General features: G+C 34.8%; 1 protein-coding gene across 1 annotated transcript; it reads right to left on the bottom strand.

Moving 5' to 3' along the window:
• Positions 1 to 295: 295 nt before the first annotated feature.
• On the bottom strand, positions 296 to 22242 carry LOC128556419 (uncharacterized). The gene is made up of 8 exons (XM_053541566.1): positions 21786 to 22242; positions 16709 to 16861; positions 12601 to 12793; positions 5894 to 6078; positions 5406 to 5577; positions 3904 to 4061; positions 1968 to 2105; positions 296 to 1235 (listed from the first exon to the last, which is right to left on the bottom strand). The coding sequence occupies exons 1-8, from the start codon at positions 22102 to 22104 to the stop codon at positions 367 to 369; spliced, it is 2187 nt and encodes a 728-aa protein (XP_053397541.1). The 5' UTR covers positions 22105 to 22242; the 3' UTR covers positions 296 to 366.
• Positions 22243 to 24813: the final 2571 nt, after the last annotated feature.

The following is a 24813-nucleotide window of genomic DNA, read 5'->3' as shown; positions in this document are numbered from 1 at the left end:
ATCTAGAGGAATATGAGCATATAAACAATACAATTCTAGGAGTCACATAGTAAAATAGGAAGGAACACTTATCGTTTACCTAAAGTGATATGGAATATTGTAAAAGAATCAGGATTCGTAAGAAAATTACCCATTGTAATTAATTTTGAAGTCCTATCTAAATTTTTGATCATTAGGTCAAACTGCATTATCACACTTTTTAACTAGTTCAAAACATTAAATTAACAGATCATAATAGGAACTAAACTTGGCTGATATACATGTATTTTGTTCCAACGAAATTGTCTGTGCATTCTCCGTTGTTACTATTATGGCAGACAGTACTCATTGCAGCACCTGAAAAGGATGAAAGTTCACCACTCTGATCTAATGATGTGTCACATTCGGGCGCTGATCCGGATTTGATACACCATTCTGATCAGCCGATGGAACTTCTCGTTGCTGGTTATGATGGAATACACCAATTTGATCTAACGAGGACAAACCTGGGCGCTGCTCAGGTTGCGATACAGCATTATGATCAGCCAATAGTACCCCCCGTTGCTGGTAAGGATGGAATACACCACTCTGATCAGACTGCTGATTACTTTTAAAACCACCACTCTGATCAGGCGATGGCTCTCTAGTCTGCTGATTACTTTTGAAACCACCACTCTGATAAGAAGATGGCACTCCAGGCTGCTGATTACTTTTGAAACCACCACTTGGATTAAACAATAGCCCCTCCTTAGAATGTTGATTCCTTTTAAAATCCTCACTCTGAACAGTCGATGGTACCCCCGGAAGCTGATATGGTTTGGTGTCATTGCTGCGAACGGTCGGTGACACGCCCTGTTGCTGATAAGAATGGGTGTATCCAATGTTCAAAGAAGGTGGAGCATTCCTTTGCTTATTAGATCGAGAGCTATGTATTCGGGTAACATTATGCTCCTGCTTGGATGAAGAGTCAACGTTACCATTCCTTTGACGAGTATTATTTTGATTATTTACGCCACTAATCCTGTCTTGGCTTTGCATCTTTAGTTCTGGTTTTCCATTTGCTGGAAGGACGTTTATGACGTTTGATTTTAACGGGGCGACAGTGTTTGCATCGATTTCAGATTGTATTTTGTCCAATGTTTTGCTTTGTTTGAGAAACAAGACAAGAGCTGTCACAATCGATGACAACAGCAACATACCACCGCCATAACGGAATAATTTCTTCCAATCGTCCTCGTTTTCGTCGGCTGTCGCATCTGATAATACAAAATTATGTATTAAGAATATTAAATATTTGGGTATTGATTTTACATCTCTACAGTAAAATATTCAAAAATTACTTAGAAGTATACCACGGGGTATTTATTTTATGTCAAACAACAAGAAGAAAGGACACTGCTACTATAAACTGGCTTCAGTAACATCACAAAAAAATCCACTGACGTAGAACGGAAAAGACGAAGCGATCAAATAACTCGTATACATGTAAAAAAAAAAGTGAAATAATTCAGTAAGAGTGCATTAAGTAACCTTCTCCAAAGATAAAACAAGTGAGTGGACATAATGCATTAATAAATGAAGGCACACGCTGTGTCGCAAAATAATATGTTTTTGGTAATGAGCCTTAGAGGAAACGAATAATTAAATATCCATTTAGTCGAGTTTTTCAAGTGAAACAAGTTTTCAGATGCTCGAGCCAGGTTCTACCTCAGGAACAAATGGAATGTCCTTTAACATTGTTAAATAATACTAACGTACCAAACTGGGCGGAGGGAATGAATCATGTGCTGTCAGAATAAAAATATATCAGTAGAAGATATGCCAATCTATGTATGTGTATCAGTGTAGTTTTCAAACGTAATATTTTCTAGTGATTACACGTGCTACGTTGAGGCAGCTCTTGAATCACAGTATGTTTGATATATCCTTTAATGTTACGATCATTAGCTTAATGTAAAAGTATTTAATAATTGTAACAATTAATATACCTTCTAAATTACTTCCAATTTCATTTGTAATGATTCCTCCAAGTCCTGCAAACATCAGTATAAGTCCTTCAACAATTCGTACATTTTCCCTTCCAAATTCATCCGGGACAGCATCGTCTCTCAATCCTTCGCAAAATGCTGATGGAGAAATGAAGCGAAATAAAAAAAAGCCCTACTGTTAATAGTAGTTTTATGTTCCAAAAAGAATCAAAAACGCGCCACAAAATAACTGTATTCTTTTGTATTGCCATGATGGTAATTATACATGGTTTTGATGAAAAAATGAGAAATAACAAGTAATTCGTTACAAATTGACAGTGACAAATATATATTGACAAGACAATGTTTTCATGACTTAATATATTATTAAATTAATGTAGTAGTAGTATGAACATTTCTTGAAATATTAAGATGAGTTCATACCATACTTTGTTTAAGATAGTTATTATACAATGTTTTAAAAGTTTTTCTGAAAAGAAAATGACTGGATAAGCTCGCAGATGAAGTTGTGAAAACACATTTAATTCAGGGTGAGCCTAAATTGCCCTCCTGTCATATTGTAAAATAGCTGTATTATACCAGTATTATCAAAATAATTTGCCCAAAGTTCATGTAGGAGGAAAACGTTGGTCACTAGGTTGTGGTAGGTCTTTAACAAAAATGCTAACTCTACTCCGCATAATATTAGCTGTGTGAATTGTTTTAATGAACTAAATTATTTGACATTTTATACCGGGTATTGTTATGATGGGCGTATTATAGGCAGGTGTTGATAAATTGTATTGAAAACTGACGTCACAATGGCATCTAATCAAGACAAACCATATGATCTAAAATCACAAAAGCACTATCTGGTATAGAAAAACATTATCTATTGTTAAGCTACTTTTTAAGACACAAGAGTTTGATGTAAAAACGGGTTGGACAAAAGTAACCGATATTAGTTCGACTGTTCGAGGAATAGGTTAAGCTATTGCACTAGTCCTTTATCATCGCCATCAATCGTTTCTCGATTGGTTAAATGTTTGCGTGTAAGCTGGTTTCTTAGTAACAACTTCTTGGAACGATCTGAGTTCACTTTGATGAACTCACGTGTAATACCAATGTTACATACCTCTCGTTTGCTTTTTCAGAAGGTTACGACTCGGTAACCTTTGGTCAAATCGTTACAAGTAAGTTAATCTCAGTAACAACTTGTCGGAATGCAATGAAACCTAACATAGATTCAATTACACAAGTTTGCTATGTTACAAATTTATGTCCCTTGTCTGACTTAGCAATTTCGATCAAGTTTTTGTATAGCTTGTTTCTGTCCTCACACAGCTCTTATTATAAAGTATTGCCATATTGTTGTCAATTGTGGAACTTTACGGAGAATGCGTCAGGGATTACCATTTTGAGCCATGCGTCTAGCACATATAGCCTAGATGTTTTAAAATGGTTTTAATTTGTGATATCAACTGTCGAAACAATTTTGATTCTCATAATTTTATCTGAGTGCACTGTCATTTGCTATAAAGCGAAGAAACAAGGACATGAATCAAACAGGAAAGCGCAGCCCCCTCCCCCACCACCCCAAACGACCTACCGCAGTTTACGTATCAATGCCTCCTTAAACACAAAAAATCTAATGTATTGACGGCGGTGGTCAATTTGCATACATATGTTGCCATATTCATATTATAGTAGTAATTGCTCTCGGGTTCGTTTGGTAGATGGCATGGCGCAAAGGCAGTGTACACCATAAAGGATTTGTTAAAATAAACGATCATTTTGGCGATGGACATTGAATATTTATGTCCTAATTAATTAATCTTGAATCCTGAAAAATTGTTATTTAGATTAGTTGAATTATAAATGTGGTAAAAATAATCATGGGAAAGGCAATATAAATATCCCTTCATAGTTTAGATGCAAAATATTAAACTATCCTTACCAAAGAAAGTTGCAAACACTAGACTAAATGGGAAGAAGTAGCCAAATGTTTCAGCATGTGGTGCAATAAAGCAACCAATACCCATTGTAGCCGCTGCCACCACTAAAATGCCAAGTATGATATTCATACGATCAGCTTTCAGTGTTTGCACATGGAACCTGAAATAATAAAATACTTCAAGGGTTATATATGAAACTACAAATCAGAACTAGAAATTAGAACACGAAGGCGTTCATCTGGCAATGAGTATGTATACACTTGTGAAACCATGTTTAGTATGAAAAACATTCATCCAGATATTTGACTCATATCACTCAGGAGAATAACGAGCCTTGTGACCTTGACCTTGAAGGTATGCCCTTAGATATGGGCCAGTGCATTCTCTGCAATTAAGGGAATGGTTTGCATGTAGCAACATATATATCCTTAATGCCTTACAATTTCGGAGAATAAGATTTAAAAATAATTGCCACATATAAAAATCTAGGGCACAAAATTTTATAGGTATAAACATTCTATATGAATACGACTAGAATTTTTTTATGAATTTAAATAAAGTTACTAGAACGTTTAATTGGTGAAATACACCACTTTTGATAAATCAATGATACCGTGCACTAGAACACATAGTCCGATCTGGCGATTTCTAGAGTGTAAAAATCAAAATAAGATAATATGTAAAACTGGAAAGGCGAAATGTCTTGGTAGTTTCTCTTTATTCGTTGTAGAAGAAGAATTTATTTTACGGAAAATGCATCATATTACATTACAAATCATAACACTTAACAGGAACTTGTCTTTGACGTCATTTCTGTTTACAGACATTTTTTACCTGCGCTTCGTTTAAAAACACCACTGCCAGAAAATAGTGATACAAAAAAGTCATTTTTATTATTTTATATGTTATATTAATTGAAGGACACGACTCTCGTTGTGTCGAAACAGTTATGTTTGAGTCGGATGCTTTTGGCAAATATCGACCACATTCAATCTTAATATGACAAAATCAGTAAAGAAAACAATGTTTCAGACAGCAAACATTTTTTAATAAATCAAAGACCATTTATGGCCTTATATTGATAAACGAGGACCTTAAGATTGTAAACAACTTAACTATTCTCAAATGACGGACGACTGATATCCACTAATCATGAGAATTTCGTACTCAGGGTACTTCGTACTCAGGTGGGCTATCATTTTGTCAGACTGAACGTAACGGCAGTTTTCATATAACGCAAAATATTACGAATTAAAATGTACCCTGTACATTGTAAACAATATCTGATAATTAGGACAAAGCAAAGGAATCGCTTTTACATTGCTTTCAACTTTTCGTCACCATGAATTTGTCGTTTCCGTTGTTTAAAAATCGTAGTTCCGCGATTTTGTTGTTTTATGTTGATGGTCCTAATAGTTCACCATAAATGTTGCTTAGAAAGTTAAAAATGAAACAAACAACTTTCCTAACGTTGCTTAGAAAGAATTGAGTTAAACAAACGAACCGGGTTTTCTCGTCATAGACTGCTTTCTTGAACATCCATGCCAGAAACATTCCCAGTATCAAACCAAGGATTGGGCTTAATCCGTAAAAAAGTGCTTTTGGTAAGTTGTCAATCGAACTTAACTGCTTTGTTGTGTCCTGATCAGCAAATATTCCTTGGGGTGTTACAATACCTGAAAATGTTAGATAGGGCTACACAAATATTGAACTGCCGAGCTAATACCGTACGTGACTTTTACTGTAAGGTTAATTGATTTCAGTGAAAAAAATATCATCAATGAAACTGACGCATTTTTATTCCTTGTGTTGTATAATATGACATTTTAAAATTCATTTCAGGTTTGCTACTTCTTTGTGACTTTATTCATCTTGTAATGTTAAGATGATCTCACATTTCGATGAAACAAATTTCAAGTAACCAATTGCTCAATGATATATAAATTCAGTACAAAATGTCTGTTGCATGTCTTGTATACTTCTTATACATACCCCACTGGTAAAAGAAATATACGGCACAAGTCGACCAGAGCAATACATTCCTAAGAATGTCTTTCTTTGTCAGTCCAAGCGTTCTTTGAACAAATGTCACCGATTCGTCATCTTTCATCTTGAGTTTGAGCTCTTTTAAAGTAAGACCAAGAAGTCCTATGCCAATACACAACCCAGAGCAACCCCTGAAAAAGATTATTCTTCAAAGTTGGTATAGCACAGATTTAGATTTTGATACTAGCATACGTGTATGAAACAGCGAGATACATAAAAAAGAAGATATAACTTTACTACAAAAAAATGGTGTAAATGTTTGAAAGTGTCCCGACGCCGTAGCCCGATCTAAATACATTTGAGTTTGTAAGTTCTAACAACGTTTTAAAAAAGAAACGTATCTCAGTGAACTAATGTTGAGTTGTCAGTTGCTTCAGATCATATCTGTGAGTGTGAACGGAACTATGAACAAACTGATACACCTAGAACTATTTAACTCTAACTCCTCGATATCAGCTTCTAATTACAATGTCTGAAACTAACATTCTTAAATCGAAGAAGGTGTAATTCAGCGCCATCTAACGGAACGCCCTACGTTACGTGTATAATAACAAAATGGTGTCTAATCTAATCTAATCTAATCTAATCTAAATGTCACCGAAGAAGACACCAGGTATTATTACAATGACGTTTTTTTCAAATAACAAAAAAAAAAAAAAAAAAAAAAAATAAGACGGCAATGGTATATTTTTCCCTTTAAACAACATACATGTGTTATGTATTGATAATTGAAATAATAAGAAGGAAAGTCTAAGTCATTTTAAATACCCCTCGTGTGTTCCTTTCACATACATTTAACAATGCTTTAGTAGAACCATTATATACAGCTACTCGTTGGTGTATAGAGATAGGATTTTCTGAATAAGTGACTTTTTCTGGGACGGGATCACGTCTGTGGTCGTTTCTCTGGCCAAATGCTTTTGAGATCGGATGGTATCTGTGTCACAAATTGACATACGGGCCTTATTTTATCTGTATTGTAAATGCAGGTATTGCATCATCTTTTTGTAAATTTTTGAGTTATTGAGGTAAATGTTAGATTTCACGCATAAAATACCTCTCATGTTTTTCTGTATTTCATAACTTAAATTTCCATGTAAATTTCATTAAATTCGGTTCAGTAATAAGAAAGTTGATATTTTATAAACTTCAGTAATTTATGTTTTTATCCCAAAAACCACTATAATGGGCCTCAAATTGTCAATTTCAATCCGCGCCAAAGTAGTCAGATTTCCCGGCTATATCGTGAATCCCGTGAAAATGACAATAGTCATAGCACACGGATTATCCGTGAATCCCATAAAATTTAGTATTTGGCGGGACATTACCCTTTAAATAGACTGGTTCCGACATTATAGACGAATCTATGTCTGATTAATTTTTCATCCTAGAAATTTATGCTCGATCGAGGTAAGAAATTTATTTGTTAGATTTTTGTATGATTTTTGCATTACGATTTTTATTTGGTAAATTTTTGTTCATTCTACAGAATTCTGTAACATTTACTTTTCGGCATGTGATTTTAGCTAGTTTCGGTATGTCAGGATAATTTATTAAATTTTTCAGACTTTTGTAAATTATTTCGAAAGAGGAATCTAAACTGTTTCGTTTATATAAGATGTAAAATTTGTACTGAAATTTGTAACATGATAATTGTAAAGCACTGTTTCAAAAACATATGTCAAACATTTTGTTAATTATGGAACGCCATTACTGCATTGTATTGTTATGTATAAATCTATATGGCAAGTCTAGTACCATGTATATATTATTGTGATATGAAATTGCGTGCCAGTCTATTGCATATACATACAATGTCCGTTTTGTTGTATGACATTAGACATTATATTGATACAAATTATTGTATAACGTTTGATTTAAATTGAATTTTGTTAATTTGTAGTTGTAAATAATAGCTGCAGATTATCATTTCCATTACTATAATGTTTTCATCATAAACTTTTCATATCTTTTTCATGCTTTAACTTTAGTCTTTTTAGTAAGTAATTTTTGTAATAACGGAAGTAATTAGTGACGTATTTTAATCACGTGACGTGTGAACTTAGTAGCACATATATTTTGTATAAGTAGCACGTATTATTTATGGAAGCCTACGGAGGTGTGGTGTAGAGATAGTACCTAAGTTTTTCAAATCATAGGTATGAAGTGAAAAAGCTTTGAAATGAAGACAAATGTACATATATTTCTCAAAAATAGATGTATTAACAATATTTTAACCAGAAGCGTAGAGTTATGAGCATTTAATATTTTCATGTAAAAGAAAATTTTGTGATCAAGGGAATGTAACTCTTCTTGGACCTGGAGAGCAGAAACATCAAAGGGACATAATATAGCGAATCGTTTCTACTTGGGTGCATTTGATTTAACATTCAACTGTGATCTGGATTTCTAAATAATGATCCATGATACTGTGTGCTAAAAATATAGAACAACTGCAACAGTCATTTAACAGCAAAAGATGCTGTAGCAGAATGAAAATTGTTAAGCTCTAACTGGGACTCGAACCCAGGACCTCTCACACCTAAGGCAGACACTCTACCACTTCTCTATAACAGCAGTAGCAATAGCTTGGCATTTTAAGTGCACCGTTTACATTACGTGAACTGGAACAGTTTTGTGACAATAACACATAATCGGCCGACTCCGGATTATCGGCGTATTCGCTTTGTTACCTAACGGCAATTTTCGTGTAAAGAAAAAACAGAATTTAATGCTGCAAACGTTTCAATCAGTCAAAACTGCCCAAATTTCTCTAACGTGTTTTTTAGAGTATGAAGTTACTAACTGGTAGTACCAGTGAAATATAACTTACACTGAATCTTATATATTTGCCCTTTTTAATAGCAGCTGGCGAACGGCAAAGACAGTGGGCTTTGTCCTAATATATACAATTATTTTACCAGTTTCGACAGGATATCAATTGATAGGAAATTATAGTTACACATTAAATACCTTTCTGCAACCCATGGACTCATTAGCATTCACTGTCAATCAGTATTATGAGTAAGATCGACGATCATTCATTCATTCATTCAAATAATCTATAGAGTCGGTTGTTTACATTTTCAGTCGTAACCGGTGCTCTTGTAAAAAACACTTTTTTTTGAAAAATCGAAGAATGCGAAGAGCTATGGTACGGTCTCTATATGGTGTACCCAAAGGAGCAGTTTTATGCCCTGACTTATTTGTTTTGCTATGGTGCTTACCATATGTTATATATTTTAGCTTCTTCCGCCAGACGATTTTACCTGGTGATGTCATAACCCGGAAGTACAATGCCCGAGGTTCACTTGTCTCCACTCGCCTGGATGTGATTTTCCCAGCGCAGAGCTTTCGTCCCATGGTTGTGCCGTAAACCGCAAAGACGCTGATTTTTGTTGTCCTCTGAAGTCAGCTCAGGGATGCAATCACCTACCACCATAGGGAGCCAATACAGAATCAACGTATTCACGGTTTAAAGGGACTTGATTTAAAGATACGTTATATATTGTTTGTGCTACTTAAAGTTCGCAATTAAATTAAAGAACTGTGTCACGTTACTTTTAAATGGAACTGTAAGAACTTTGTATCTGGTGATACTGAACTTTTATTTTTCTTTCTTTCTTATAATCTAGAGACCGTACCATAGCTCTTCGCATACTTTGATTTTTCAAACTAAAGTGATTTTTTACAAATGCACCGATTACGATAAAAAATGTAAACAAAAGACTCTGTCTATAATCTTTGAAATGTATGAATGACACTCGATCTTAGTCATAATACTTATTGACAGTGAATGCTAATGACTCCATGTGTTGCAGAAAGGTATCTAGTTTGTAACTGTAATTTCCCATCAATTGAAATCCTCTCAAAACTGGTAAAATAATTACTTATATTTGGACAAAGCTCACGGTCTTTTCCGTTCGACAGCTGCTAAAAGGGCAAATATAAAAGATCCAGTGTAAGTTATATTTCACTGGTACTACCAGTAAGTAAGTTCATACTCTGAACAACACGTCAGAGAAATTTGGGAAGATTTGACCGATTATGACGTTGGCAGCATTAGATTATATTTTTTCTTTACACGGAAATTGCCGTTAGGTAACAAAGCGAATACGTCGATAATCCGGAGTCACCGATTATTGTTCCAGTTCACGCAATGTAATCCAGGCAATTAAACTGCATAGCTATTAGCTGCTGCTGTTATAGGGAAGTGGTAGAGTGTCTGCCTTAGGTGTGAGAGGTCCTGGGTTCGAGTCCCAGTTAGAGCTTCACTATTTGCATTCTGCTACAGCATAGTTTTGCTGTTAATAGACTGTTCCAGATGTTCTATTTTTTTAGCACACAGTATCATGGATCATTATTTAGCAATCCAGATCAAAGTTGAATGTTAAATCAATTGCACCCAATTAGTAAATATTCACTATATTATGTCCCTTTGATGTTTATGCTCTCCATGTTCGAGAAGAGTTACATTTCCTTGATCACAAAATTTTCTTTAACATGAAAATATTAAATGCTCATAACTCCACACTTCTGGTTAAAATATTGTCTATATTTCTGTTTTTGAAACATATATGGACACTTGCCTTCATTTCAAAGCTTTTTAACTTCAAACCTATGATTTGAAAAACTTAGGTACTATCTCTATATAATCAGTTTTTTTTTCATATCATCTATTCATTGTAAATAATCATCTTATGTAAATAAATTTGTAAATATTGTAAAGGGTGTTGATTTGTTCTGGTGGTTACTGTCGCCGGTACGGCCTTTCCTGTCACAATCTGAACTACACTCGCCAAAAACAAATTGTCACTGCTTATTTTTTACAGTTTTAATCAATTTTCAATAAATGAAGCTCGTTAAGTGAGAAATATGAACTTTATTTATTTTGCATTATTTATTTCTTTACTCAGATTCACAAATTTTTATTCAACTTACGTACGGTACCTAAGTAACTAAGGCATTTTTGTTTCTATGTTAAATTAATCGTAGGCGAATATGCTTTGTCTTTAATAGTGCTAATGTACGAAAACACTTACATGAATTTTCTAAAAATGAAATTTCGTTCGTTCTGTGAATAATTTCGCTCCATTTTTTGAGCTTATAGATGAATTTACACTTGGCGCGTTCCTTAGCAATGGATGTAAAATTTCGCGCATGCGCACTCCACGTAGGGCAAAAAAAGATATGACCACACATATTAAACTGCGTTACTTTTATATCACATTTCAATCTATTTGAGTCTGATTATATAAAAAATTCTAGTGCTTGACAAAAATATATATAGCAACCCCTTGCACATCCACAACTGCATTGCTCAAAAAATGAGATACTTCAACTAATGCGCATTAAAACAGATATAGGGGATTCATAATGGGCAGACTATAAACTATTCTTCAGCAATATTGATCTTTCATCTCGACAACTTAAGGTTTAAGAAAAATGAGAAATTGATATTTTCCATTAATTGAAAAAGCTTATGTTTGTATGGACATTTTAACATAATCTGACAGAACTTACAACCTGTCGCAGTAGTACATGATAATACCATTAACAATCGAACTTAAAAATGTAGCAGGAGTATGGATTTAAAAATTAAAAAACTAAACATTTTCGACCGTGTTACAGATTTAGTCCAAGTGATGTAGCCCCTCACAAACACCCGAAAGGTCCACAGAGTCCCCCTTGCTAATTTTAACAAAGGCGGACACAATCTCGCCTTTGATTTTGTATACAATTATACCCAAATAGCGATCAATTCATTCCGTATTCAAATAGATAGCTATCATCTTCAAATTGTATTTTTTTTCTATTGATTCTTTAAATTTTCTAAGTTTTATTTAACAATATCAAAGGGATGGGACTGGCAACCTCAGGGGTCAAATTTATCAGAGCAGGTTCGGGTACGGGGAATGGTGTTCTACAGGCTCACATTTTTTTATCTGCTGTTTGACCATGATCTATTTTTGTGGAATAAAAGTGTAATATAATTATTCTATTAACTGAAGGTTAATGAATTCTGTGCACGGTATATTTCCGATTATACTAAGAATATGAAAATGATCCAGAAGTTTTATATTTGTTTCGTGAGTGGATCTAGATTTGTTCTGTTCTGACAAAAGTAAAAGTAATGGCGGCTTATCAGGTAAGATATGTTTAATAACATATGTATCTTTAATCAAGGCATTCTGTACAATTAATTGCGTGATCAAATTATTTTTATTGCGCAAAGTAATATAATGATGACTTTATATAGGGTTACTTATTGTTGAGCGGTCTTTTTGCCACACGTAAAGAGCGCATGCGCGTTAAAATCAAAACATCCGGTAAAACATCAGGGCGGCCTGCAGCGTTGTAAATTCGCCTATACTCCAGTAACTTATAGGTTCTCGTAAATATCTTTATATAGCTATACATTATTTAGCTTATCTGAATCGACGCTACAAATAATGACACACGTTTAAAGTGTGGCGTGGGATAACCAAATGTGCTGAATAATTACCTTAAAAAGGCCCTCCACTTCACTGTCACTTTTGATTGTGCCTTTGTAAGTTATATAAGAAAGCGTTACCTTTTTAATTGGACAAGCTGCTGTTAAACAGTAGATAAACAGTGGCCCATACCAGTTAGTTGTTGTAATAAATAATTACCTCAAAAAGTCTCTCCACTCCACTGTCACTTTAGATTCACCGGTAAATGCACCCTCAATTAATATGACCATAAGAATGAACTCTCCGACAAAATTGCCAAGTTTTGACAGAAATAATGCTTTCATTCTCTTTGTTGTAAAATATTCGAGTACCGGTATCAGAGCTCCAAGTTGAATGAAACTCATTCCTATCGCTGAAAAGAAATGTTTTGAAGCGATTTTATGATTATGTATAATAATCAATGTAACCATTCAATTCTTTTCTGCAAGTATGTTCTAAGCTTAGGATGAGCTATATGTTAAAGTGGGTACTTCGTCAACATTTCAAAACGTTTGCTTATTCTTTACCAACTCTTTGATGATGCGTTCATTTTGTTTTATTTCAAGCAGCGTTCATAATGACTAAAAACGAAAAGGACAACAAACTTAACACTTGTCCTCATAATTTGCTGGATAAATCTTCATCAAAATTTCTTTATAGCGTCAGTGTATAAACACACTTCAAATTGTTCCATTCCAATGCCTATGCAGGACTAGAGCAACGAATAAGAAATCTGCAGACGACTTATTATATGTAACAGCATGACGGATCTTCACTAAATTTGGTCTCTAGCATCATGGCCTTGTCTAATATTTGTTCAAACGATTCCTTCAAAAGCTAGAGATGTCATATACAACATGTAAATAAACTAGAAATGTGTCCATGGGACACAGATGCCCCCACTACATGACATTAAAATGATAATTTTTTCCCAGGTCAGGGGCCATAACTCCTACAATACTGAATGAATCCGGACGCGAAACCCTAGGTGCACAACTGCACATGCTGACCAACATTCCTGTAAACTTTGGTGATTCTAGGTCAAATACTTTTGGAGCTACGCACAACACAACATTAAAATTACCAATTTTTAACTAAGTCAGGGGCCATAACTCCTACACGACTGAATGAATCCGGACGCGAAACCCCAGGTGCACAACTGCACATGCTGACCAACATTCCTGTAAACTTTGGTGACTCTAGGTCAAATACTTTTGGAGCTAGGCACGACACAACATTAAAATGACCAATTTTTAACTAAGTCAGGGGCTATAACTCCTACAAGACTGAATGAATCCGGACGCGAAACCCCAGGTGCACACTGCACATGCTGACCAACATTCCTGTAAAGTTTTGTGACTCTAAGTCATATACTTTTGGAGCTAGGCGCGACACAACACTAAAATGACCAATTTTTACAAAGTCAGGGGCCATAACTTCTACATGACTGGATGAATCCGGACGCGAAACCCCAGGTGCACAACTACACATGCTGACCAACATTCCTGTAAAGTTTTGTGACTCTACGTCAAATACTTTTGGAGCTAGGCGCGACACAACATTCTCGAAAGGACGGACGGACGGAAGGACGGACAAGGGCAAATCTATATGCCCCCCCCCCCCCCAAAGTGGGGGCATAAAAATGGATTTCTCAAGAACATCTTGATGTATCTTCAAGACACTTAGTCTGTAGCATACTTGCATGACATTCCTTCTCAAATTGTCTCAAATGCTCTCAGGAGCCGGTGAAGTCAAACAAAAAGAAAAAAGAAAATTTTCAAGCGCCTGTTTATTCAAATGGTTCAGCTCTGTTGCACGAAAAAGTAATATAGAAGAAACAAACTACATTTAAAGAACGCAGCCGCCCACAGAGCACCACACATGGAAAATATGGGTATGTATAAACATATAAACGTACACATCTGCTGAACATACATAGGCCTACACATTAACACAATCGCATGTAATAATGTCAACTGCTATAAAATTCCGTTATTGCCCAGACAAAAATGTGTGATGCACGAGCAGACTATATTAAGTATATTTCTGGGCTATGGAAGACGTCAATGGGATATTAAGTGTTTTGCGTAATTTGTTTTGAAACTTATTTTTAAGGCGTCTTTATTTTGAAATCTAAACAATTTTTCGAAATTTGCTTTGAATTTGATGCTTCTATTTAATTCCTAAAAATAATCAGTCTTCAATTTTAATACACTCCCATTATCATTGTGCATAATTCTTCACCAACATTTGCTTTTAGTTTGGAACTTTATGGAAGCGATTAACCTTTAGTCTGATCTGATTTCATTTGCGCAATGTGTTTGCTCATTTCCACAAGTTAGTGTGTAACTTTAATTGTCATCCAATGAAATCATCGTATTTCTTTTATTCTTCTTCTAAAATTGAGAAGAACGACTGAAAACCTTATATATTTTATATTATAATGAGATAAATTCATCGCACGACGTTTCTATTTTCCTCAGAACTGCTTAACGAAGACATGTGTTTCGAACTGGAATTTCGCAGAAATATCCCTAGTATTGACTTGGACGAGTTAGTTTAAGTATTAAAGCACATCTAATAACATTGAAACATTAAAAGGGGCCGGCAAACATGAGCAATTACATTTGTCCGCATTGAAACGGTGTTTAATCGACCGGAAAGTATGAAGAACAGTTCTTTATTACCGAATTCTAAAACAATTAGCTGTGCTGCATATATGTAGAGATGGTACCTACCCAAATAAATCAAAGGGGGACAACTCTGAATTGATCGATAAACTGAAGCCAACATTAAACATTAATCAAAAGTGAAAGAAAAATCAGATACGTCCTTTTTCAAACAACTTATCAGGCAGACAAAATATGACCTACATTTGTTTAAATCCCTTTGTATTCAATATACAATATGCACGCTTTTCTCATGACTTACACTGACAAACATTTTGTAAGTTGTAGTGAGGCCCTGATAGAAAGTTTAGTAATGCATGATTATATAGAATAATGCATACATTCCTTTGAAGAAAATTAACGACATTAAGAAACGTTAATAAGTTTTGATCTTTTAGCCAAAGTTATTTATTTATTGTTCTCAATGGTGATACATTGGTTTACACAACATTTATATATCAAAATGTAAAATGTATATATCCAACAATGAGAAATAACAAAAAAAGTTAAATTGGTAACACAAAAATTCATTGTCGTCAAATATAATTATAATGTTTTAAGGTAGTGGTTGTAATTACTACATGTTAAGGTAGCTGACAGGTAATGACTCTATGTAATGTATTTTAAGCAATTCTCAATTTAAACATTCTCTGGATGGAACTAGCACGATCATTTGCTTTCCTTGAAAAACGAATAAATGCTGAAAAAGCATTTGGAGATTACTCTATTTGATGATTTTCGTTACAGGTCAACTACCCTAAACAAACTAAAAGGTGTTTTATTTATTGCTGAAAACAAACTACGGCAATCGGATAATTTCAGATATCAACATTAATTTAAAACTTATACTGTTTACACAACTTGAAAAAAAGTTTTTGTTGGGGCCTCTCATTTACAAATATATCAACAATTGTCACCTGAATTGAGTGCATTCATGAGTGGAAAGTATTGATGGTAAAATGGTGTAGGGGTTTGTTTACAATATAAAATCTTTAACAACTTCTTTAAGGTACATTTTTGGTATGGTTTTGGTAAGCTTATAATAAAGAGCATGTCATTTTCCTTCACTCAGAATTTTTTCAAGCGTTTTAGGCTCTTGGCTAGTCTTGGAATTTGACTTTATTAAAAGACAAAAGGAAGTTCAGTATAGGCTCTTTCAAAATGTTGAAAGTAGAGTAAGCTTACATTATACTCTATTGAATTATTTAGCTGTGGGAGCTTTTGATATAGACTATAATTGGGGAAGTCCTAAAATCTTTGAAAAACGGTCAGTACAAGAGTTGTCCATTTTGCTTCGGATATTTTGAGAAAGTCATTTTTAAGATATCAAATATTTCTATTTTTACATGGAGAAGAGGAAAACCATAAATATATTTAGAAAATTGGTGCACTTAGCTATCATTTTACTCTGAAAAAAAACCCAGTGAAGATGAATTTGAATTTTTTAGGTACCATCTCTAATATATGTGACCGATTTAAGATTGTACAGCTATTTAATATCAATAGAGAATAGCGTGACCTTTGTAGCCACCACCAGACTCGGTGTCAAAAAAATGAGTTCCTTATTTTAAGTACTATTCATAGTTAACTCAGCTCAGCGAAAAGAATTCTTAACTTACCTGTTGGTCCATACAAAAGAAATTTTATAAAGTTTTCTGTATCATCGTCACCAAGGTAGGACAAGATAATTAAAGTTGTCATAACAACACTGGCTCCTATGCAAATGGTTGCCCGGTAACCAAAGAATATCATAACAAATGCAGCAAGTGGAGCTAAAAAGAACAAAATGAACTGATTTAGATCTCACAATATAACGATGGTAAAAAACATCTAGAAAGTCATTAAGAACACACATGACCCCGAAATTTCATACATGACAGTCGCAATAATTAACAGTTATCGACTATGCTAGTTCTACATAACAGTAACTGCTTTGACTCTAGGTCATGATATGCAAAAATAAGCCGGGTTCTTTTCGGTGCTGGAAACATTCGATGTAGGATGACTCTAGTGCACACGCTTCTATAATAAAACAGAGCTTTAAAGAAAATTATTCGCCAGCTACTTGAATCTACACCTTTAACCAATAAAAAATTCTCATAATATTTATTTGACATGAAAAACTTTCTCATCGTTCAGTATACCGTTATTTTTATCTAAAAATAGCACCCGCCAGCTGGTGGCTATTAAAGACCCATCAAAACCTAGTCGCCTACGTTTTCCCCATACATGAACTCTGATAGTACAGGTAAAATATAGTTTTACAACAAGATGACAGGTGGAAAATTTAGACCCTTCCTGAATTAAAAAGTTTCATAAAGAGAACATTTTCATCAAAAGTACAAATCTTTTACAAAAAACTACAATATAAAAGGAAGAACAAGAAGTATACCACGACCAGTAGGGGTAGAATTAAAAGAAAATATTTCAGAAATTAAGTCTTATCTTCCACGTAATCTTGCGGAGCTTCAAATTGTTAAGAAAGATATGAAATCTATAAACTACACTGACTTAAACTTGAGCAGAAAGATGTTTCACAAAGATTTGATTTTTTAGGAAAATAAACTTGCAGTAAAATGTAAATGGGAAGCAATATTTGGCACAAACTTTTAATGGGAAAATATATGTACCTCTATTTATGAATCATAAGTTTTTTCTAAAGCAAAGCAATTTCAATGGAAGTTTCTCCATAGAAATATTTTTACTGAACATACGTAAAATTTAATGGGTATGTCTAATGCCCTTTGTATCACTTGTAAAGAGAAAAGAGACTTTGGGGAATGTAAACATGCTTAGTCAATATGGCCGATCAATTACACACTGGCCATAGCTTTCGCAGAAGCGGTGGTTCCAACCCCGCGGCGGTGGAGGATTCGTCGCAGAAGCGGTGGAGAAATATGGCCGACTGAATACATTTATGCTGTCATCGGTAAGTTTTTTAATGAGTTTTTCACGTTTGACTGAAAACAACCAGTGAGACAGGAGCACCAATGTGTACTCTTCCAACCACAAACACTTGCTCAGTGCAATTCTTTGTCATTAATGTAAACACTTCTATACAGATTGACGAGGGACTGTCGGTTTTGTAGAATTTCCATTAAAAACGATAAAATCGTGTACAAAGCGACCCCTTAGCACGTTTGCAGCAAATCGTAAGTACCGCACTGTCAAGCAAAAAACTATTTCTTCGTAACAGGCGAATTTCCGTTACAGGCATATGAAAAAAATCGACCAAAAATGATTCCAACGCAGTGTGCGGTGGGTACAAGTGCAACGCATTACGGTGGATCTTGTTTCTTTAATGTTTGTTATGGACTTTTAACTTAAGTAAACAGCATTTTCCTGGGATTTTGATTGGGGTAGGTCCATGAAATCACTTTGACATCAGACAGCAATAGAAACTTAATGTTTAGTAATAATATACTATTGTTTTGCACTTCCGTTCTGTTGAATGCACACACGAAAAGCTTTATTTTTAAACATAATTATTTTACTAAATCAACTGCCAAATAATAACGCCATGTTCTTCCGTACTAAATACACATCAGTTATGATTATTCATATTAACGCATGAAGGTTTTCTCCATTTTCCTTTTCCCTTATTATATACAAAATATCAACTGACAATACCGATTGTTTGATTAAATGCTTACCACATGCGACTTTAACATCATAGAACAGACCAACTTATCTAATATACAAACTGACAGGGTTTCTGTTGTCCCTTATTTTTGTTTTGGCCACATAATATCGAAGTCGGGTACGCACTGGGATGGGGGCGGGGGAGTATTCTCCAACACACTGCACATGCTGCAACCATTTGTCATTTTTATAGGTTTTTTAATCATGTTTTAGCATATTTAAGTATGTTCCCAGCTGTAATTAAACTTCAGTTGTTATAATAAGAATAACTGAAATGAGTTGATTCCTTGTAGTCCTCTTGGTACTAGAACAATGAGTTAAATGTCCCTTAATATGTTTGATTGGCGCTGTGACAGTCTTCAGAGGAGAATGAAGTTTTTGTCTTTCATTTATTGTAACATTTCTTTCTGCTTGTCTGTTGTTAGTTGTTTGTTCTCTGTTTCTCCGTTTATCTTTCAATGTTTAACTTATATATTAGTCTTAGAATCATCAAGATAAACATTACTGAAGATAAGACCATGAATGTGGCGTATGGTATTAACAAGCTTTTCCTTTGATTTGACCTAGTGACCTAGTTTTTGAACCCACATGACAAGTTTCGAACTTGACCTAGAGATTGTTAAGATAAAAATTCCATGCACAATGTGCCTAATCACGTGATCGCGCTACGTCATTTTGAGCTCGAAAGTGAAAGTAGAAAGGTAAACAAAAATTGAAGATCAGGGCGGAAGTTTTAAAAACTATATATTGTGTTAATATCATGCATATTTGAAAGTGCTATCCCCGGTATTACGATTTCCCAAAAGCTTTTCGTTTTAATGCTATTCCTGTTCAATTGATTTGCAGACTGAGCGCATACTGTTGAAAGTGGTTGAACAGGAATAGTGTTAAAACGAGAAGGTTTTGACGGGAAAATTCTAGTACCGGGTGTAGCACTTTCAATTAGGTTTCAAATGTTGTACATGATATTAACACAAGATATTGAATAAAAAAAAACTTATGCCCCGATTTATATTTTTGTTTACGTTTCCACTTTCACTTTCGAACTCAAAATGACGTAGCGCGATCATGTGATTGGGCACACATATGCAAGTTTGTATCATATCCAAGCATAAATGAAATCTTATATGGCTGAGAGGGCAAGAATAGAAAATTTGCCCCTTTCAGGGGTAGTATCTCTTGAACATATAATGGAATCTAGCTGGTTTTCAATAGGAACCGAGATCTTATTGTGGCTTAATTTGTGAGTAAGTGTGGTTAAAGTCGAAAGTAAAATGGCATTGCTATCATGTTCATAAGGTGAACATTTTGGCTCCTTCAGGGATTAAAATCTGTTGAAAAATGCTGTCTCTATCGTGTTCACAAGAAATTGTGGACGGACGACGGACGGACAGACGACTGACGGACGACGGACGATGGGCAATCAAATAATCTCATCTTGTCACTATGAAAAAAAATCTAAACTTTTTCCTTGACACTTTGAGATTCTGTGGTAAACGTCTGAAAATAAAAGGATATTGTTGAAGGAGAGGTAAATAAGCCTACTTGTAAAAAGTCTTAACTCCTATAACACAGCTGCTAAATGGCATTTTGTTATGGTATGCTATTAGTCAGGTTGGTTTATCATACGATGCAGAAGTCGCATGTGGTCAACATTTAATCAGAAAATCAATATTGTCACTTGACATTTTGTATTACGGATGTGCAAATCGATATCATGTTTATTCTAAACTTTCAGTTTCTGTTGCTATCTTATGTCAAAGTGATTTCAAGGCCCTACCCAATCAAAATTCTGGGAAAATGCTGTTTACTCCAGTTTAAAGTCAATAGCGAACTTTAAAGAAACAAGATCCACCGTAATGCGTTGCAATTGCATCCACTGCACACTGCGTTGGAATCATTTTTGGTCGATCATTTTGTATGCTTGCAATGAAAAATCACCGATTACGGATAAAAAGTTTTTGCTTGACAGTTTCAGACTGACATTTAGATGCAAACGTGCTCAGGGGTCGTTTTGTACAAGATTGTACCATTTCTGATAGAGATTCTACAAAAACGGCAGTCCCTCGTCACGCTGTACAGAAGTGTTTACATTAATGACAAAGAATTGCACTGAACAAGTGTTTGTGGCTGGAAGAGTACACATGTGGGCTCCTGTCTCACTGGTTATTTTCAGTCAAACGTGTAACACTCGTTAGAAAAAGTACCGATGAGAGCGTAAATATAGTCAGTGGGCCATATTTCTCCATCGCTTCTGCGACGAATCTTCCACCGCCGCGGGGTTGGAACCACCGCTTCTGCGAAAGCGATGGCCAGTGTGAATTATTTAAGAAGAAAATACAAAGCAATAAGATAACAGCTTTATTTGGTCTACTAGTATATCATTCCCCAGTTATGTATAAACACTTGAATACTATTATATTAGAAACTAAGTGGCATATCTGGAAAAGCAGGAATGTCTCAAAGCATAAAAAAATACTTGAACGAAAACGATGTATATTTGTCTATCAAAGATTCTGTGTTAAGCTAGTTTGATAAATAAATCTTTTCTTTCTGTGTTAAAGAAACGTTTTCATTAACTTTCAATCGTATACTAGTCTAGTCACTATTTTATCACTTTTTCGTTTCGAGTAAGAGTTAAACAAATATGACTAACTAAAGTAATTTACAATATATTGTTGGTTTTTTTTTCTAATTTGCTGACGTAATTGTTACTGAGAATTTGTAAGAAATAAACGGCGTTAGCTCATTTTTGAGCGCCTCAGAAAAATGTTTTCATAACTTCATCTGACAATTCTTTGTCATTATTGTTTTAAAACATTTTCAAATATCTTAGAACTGTGCATCTTAACTCAATTAAATGCTTCAACATTAAAGACCCACCACAACCTAGTGACCTTCTTTTCTCTCCCACATGAACATCGTGGAAACCATCCTGATAATACTTTAATTTAACTGAATCTTTTTATTGCTCTTCCCGGAGTAACTAGGTTTAGTGTTGCTCTAGGACACAAAAGACAAACTGAAAAATGAATGAGTATAAAACTTACTTACCATACACATCTGAAAGTGCAATAAATTGCTCAGACATTTCCCCCAGTGTGTCACTTTCTATTCCTGTCTCAGATGACATAACCATAACCACATCAAGAAGACACACTTGTATTAAAATTCGCAATATGCCGAGTAGAGCATTAATTCCTGTACATGCAAGCACAATCAACCATGCCCGAAGCCCACCATCTGGCGGACTTTCTAACGTGGCACCTTCTTCAGGCGGTTCGAGTTCCAGTGCCCCGTCACCGTGACTGATTGTTTCTCCGGGCCCGTCGGCTTCGTCCGGCACGGGTGAGGAAGCGTCGTCTATTTTCATTTTTAAGTCGAATAATACAAGTGTGTTTAGTTGTTTAGTTGTTTTTTATCTGCTAAATGAATGCTTTTATTTAAACGATTTTAAAAAATGTTATCGTATTTGTTCGCCTCTAAATGAACTTGTCCGATAGATAATTGGTTCGTGGAAGTATCGTGGTTCGTGGAAGTATCGATTTTATCAAATTTGCTTAACAGATCATTTCAACGTCTCAAATATCAATTATTTAGCATTTTCAATAGTATAGGAAAATATTCTCTATATATAATTGTATTAGACATGAAAATTTGGTAGGTACTCTTTGAAGTCCTTGATATTCTTTTCAATTTTTAAGATGAAAGCGCTTTATGGCCAATTGAATTCTCAATTGATGTTTGCAGTCGAAATAGAGGTAAGTTTAAGTTTCACTTACGGCAATTTTCAATGCAGGTCCGAAACTGTTACTGATAGGTGCTAGCTTTACGTACAAATGTCAAAAATTCAGCAAAGAGTAACGAAAGTAGGTAATAGGTAAGGGGGCTTGTATTACGAAGATTAGCGTGACCTCGCGTTTTGCCATAGCGATTTCACGTTTTGTGCACGGCCAATAAACGAGATGAGGCTATTATCCCTATGGCCCTAATGTAACAAGGCATTGTTTGACTCCTGCCTTTACCCTAACATTTTGCTATCAGAAGGAACATTTTCCTGTCGTGTAAATATGGCTTACGTTTCCACTGACCTAAGTTCCGCTATAAGCCTGTTTTGATTATTGTGATTGAAAATGACATATACTGTTTATGGATTTCAAAACAATCCTCTATTTTTTTTTTCTTTTTTGGTTTAACATCGAACTGACACAATTATAGGTCATACCGCGACTTTTCACTTTGGCAGTGGATGAAGTCTCCAGTAACCCCATCTTAGTCTTATGTCATCACGGGCGGGACCCTGTGTAAAAACCACTGACCTTCCATAAACCAGCTGAATTGCTTCCTCTCATGAAGAGTACAACGCCCCGAGTGAGACTCAAACCCATATCGGTGAAGCGAAAGTGGTTCGTAGTCAGAGACCTTAACCACTTGGTCACAGAGGCCGCCCTCTAGTCTGTGTGTATATTTGATTTCTGCTGATTCTGTCGCAGGCGGTAATGAAAACTGCATTGACTATATACATGGTGTCGAGATTTGACATAAAGTAAACACATTAAAGCTCCCACTTTTCAAAACAATTTACATACCTTGGACACATTATGTTTGAACTTATATTAAATTTCTTACAGATCTTGCAGTCAAAATCATTTTGAATAAAATGCCCCTTACCTTAGTAATTGTTAAGATTTTTTTCTTACAGTCGCATAAGTTTTAACAATAATACACATTTATGTTGCGTGACCCGACAAGTATAATGTCTGCTTTTTTCAACGCTACATTCATTGTGTTAAAACGATTTTCATTCAATTTTTTTTAAAAACTTCTGTTTATACAGTATTGGAAACTAATTGAAATACAATACAATATTTCATAAAGAATATGCCGGTTTAATGTTATTTTTAGTTTCAGTTACTAGTACATTAGTAGGAATTGCATATTGTGTTTGGGTATCGAGTGTTTGAGCACACTGAAAATCAGTCAGAAATTATATAAATAGAAGAAAAGTGAAAGTAATTTTACTAACATTGATTAAAATTGTAGTTACACAAGAGCTGTCCGTAAGACAAATATCATCCGGCTGAATATTGGCAAAGATAATATGCCAGTAAACATTCTGTTAGCCATTACCCTGCTATATTTCTATAATGGACTGGTCCATCTTTCAATTTGGACAGTACCATTTATTATTTAAAGGGGTTTGCACTGAAAATTTACTGACTGAATAGCGAACAGTGCAGACCATGATCAGACTGCACGGATGTGCAGACTGTTCTTGGTCTGCACTGGTCGCAAAGGCAGAATCATCTGCCGCCAGCAGGCTAAGGGTTAAGTATAGTGTACATTGGATGAGAACTGCTTAAGTTATGAAGTGTGTTAAGTGCACACTGTCAATTTTCGCAGTTTTAAGTAATTCAAGGACCATAACCTAAGAGCAACTGTGAGTATCCGTCTGGTTATCGAACTTGATATGAGTAATTTCTTTTGGCACATTCTTTGATTTTCATTTTTTTCCTGATAATATGGGGACAATTTTTGTCAAAGTCGTATGCACCAATTCAGAATTTTTATTGAACAATTAAAAGTTTATTTACAGAAATGAATATTTACGAAGAAAAGGAAAAAAGTAGTTAATGAATAGAAGGAAAGAAAATGTTGAGCTCAATGTCCATAATGGATTGTAATAAAAGATGTTTGAGTCCGAGATCTCTAATACAGTTTCATATTGATGTTTCACAGATGTTTCGGTACCAATTAATTAGAGTAGCAAGTTAAAGATTTAACACTAGTTAAAACACTGTCCAATCAAATCGCGAAGAAGTTCACCCAATTCTGGCTGCCCGTAACCAGTGTTTATATCTCTGAGTAGACTGGCTCCCGTCCCTATGTTTGCTCTTATTTACATATATCAGTTTTCTTCATTAGGAGGGAAGTAACTCCAGAAGGCTGTTTCTACATTGATATTTTTTATTGCCCCTAGTTCCAAACATAGGTTCAGCCATCAGATAAAATTGTGCTATTTTAGAGGCTTAAAATTTTCTTATAAAATGTTTCCAGTATTTATATAAAAATAACCATGCAG

Source organism: Mercenaria mercenaria, chromosome 4 (genome assembly GCF_021730395.1).
Source record: "Mercenaria mercenaria strain notata chromosome 4, MADL_Memer_1, whole genome shotgun sequence".
In the NCBI taxonomy this organism is placed as follows: Eukaryota; Metazoa; Mollusca; class Bivalvia; order Venerida; family Veneridae; genus Mercenaria; species Mercenaria mercenaria.
This window is presented reverse-complemented; position numbering and strand designations above follow the sequence as displayed.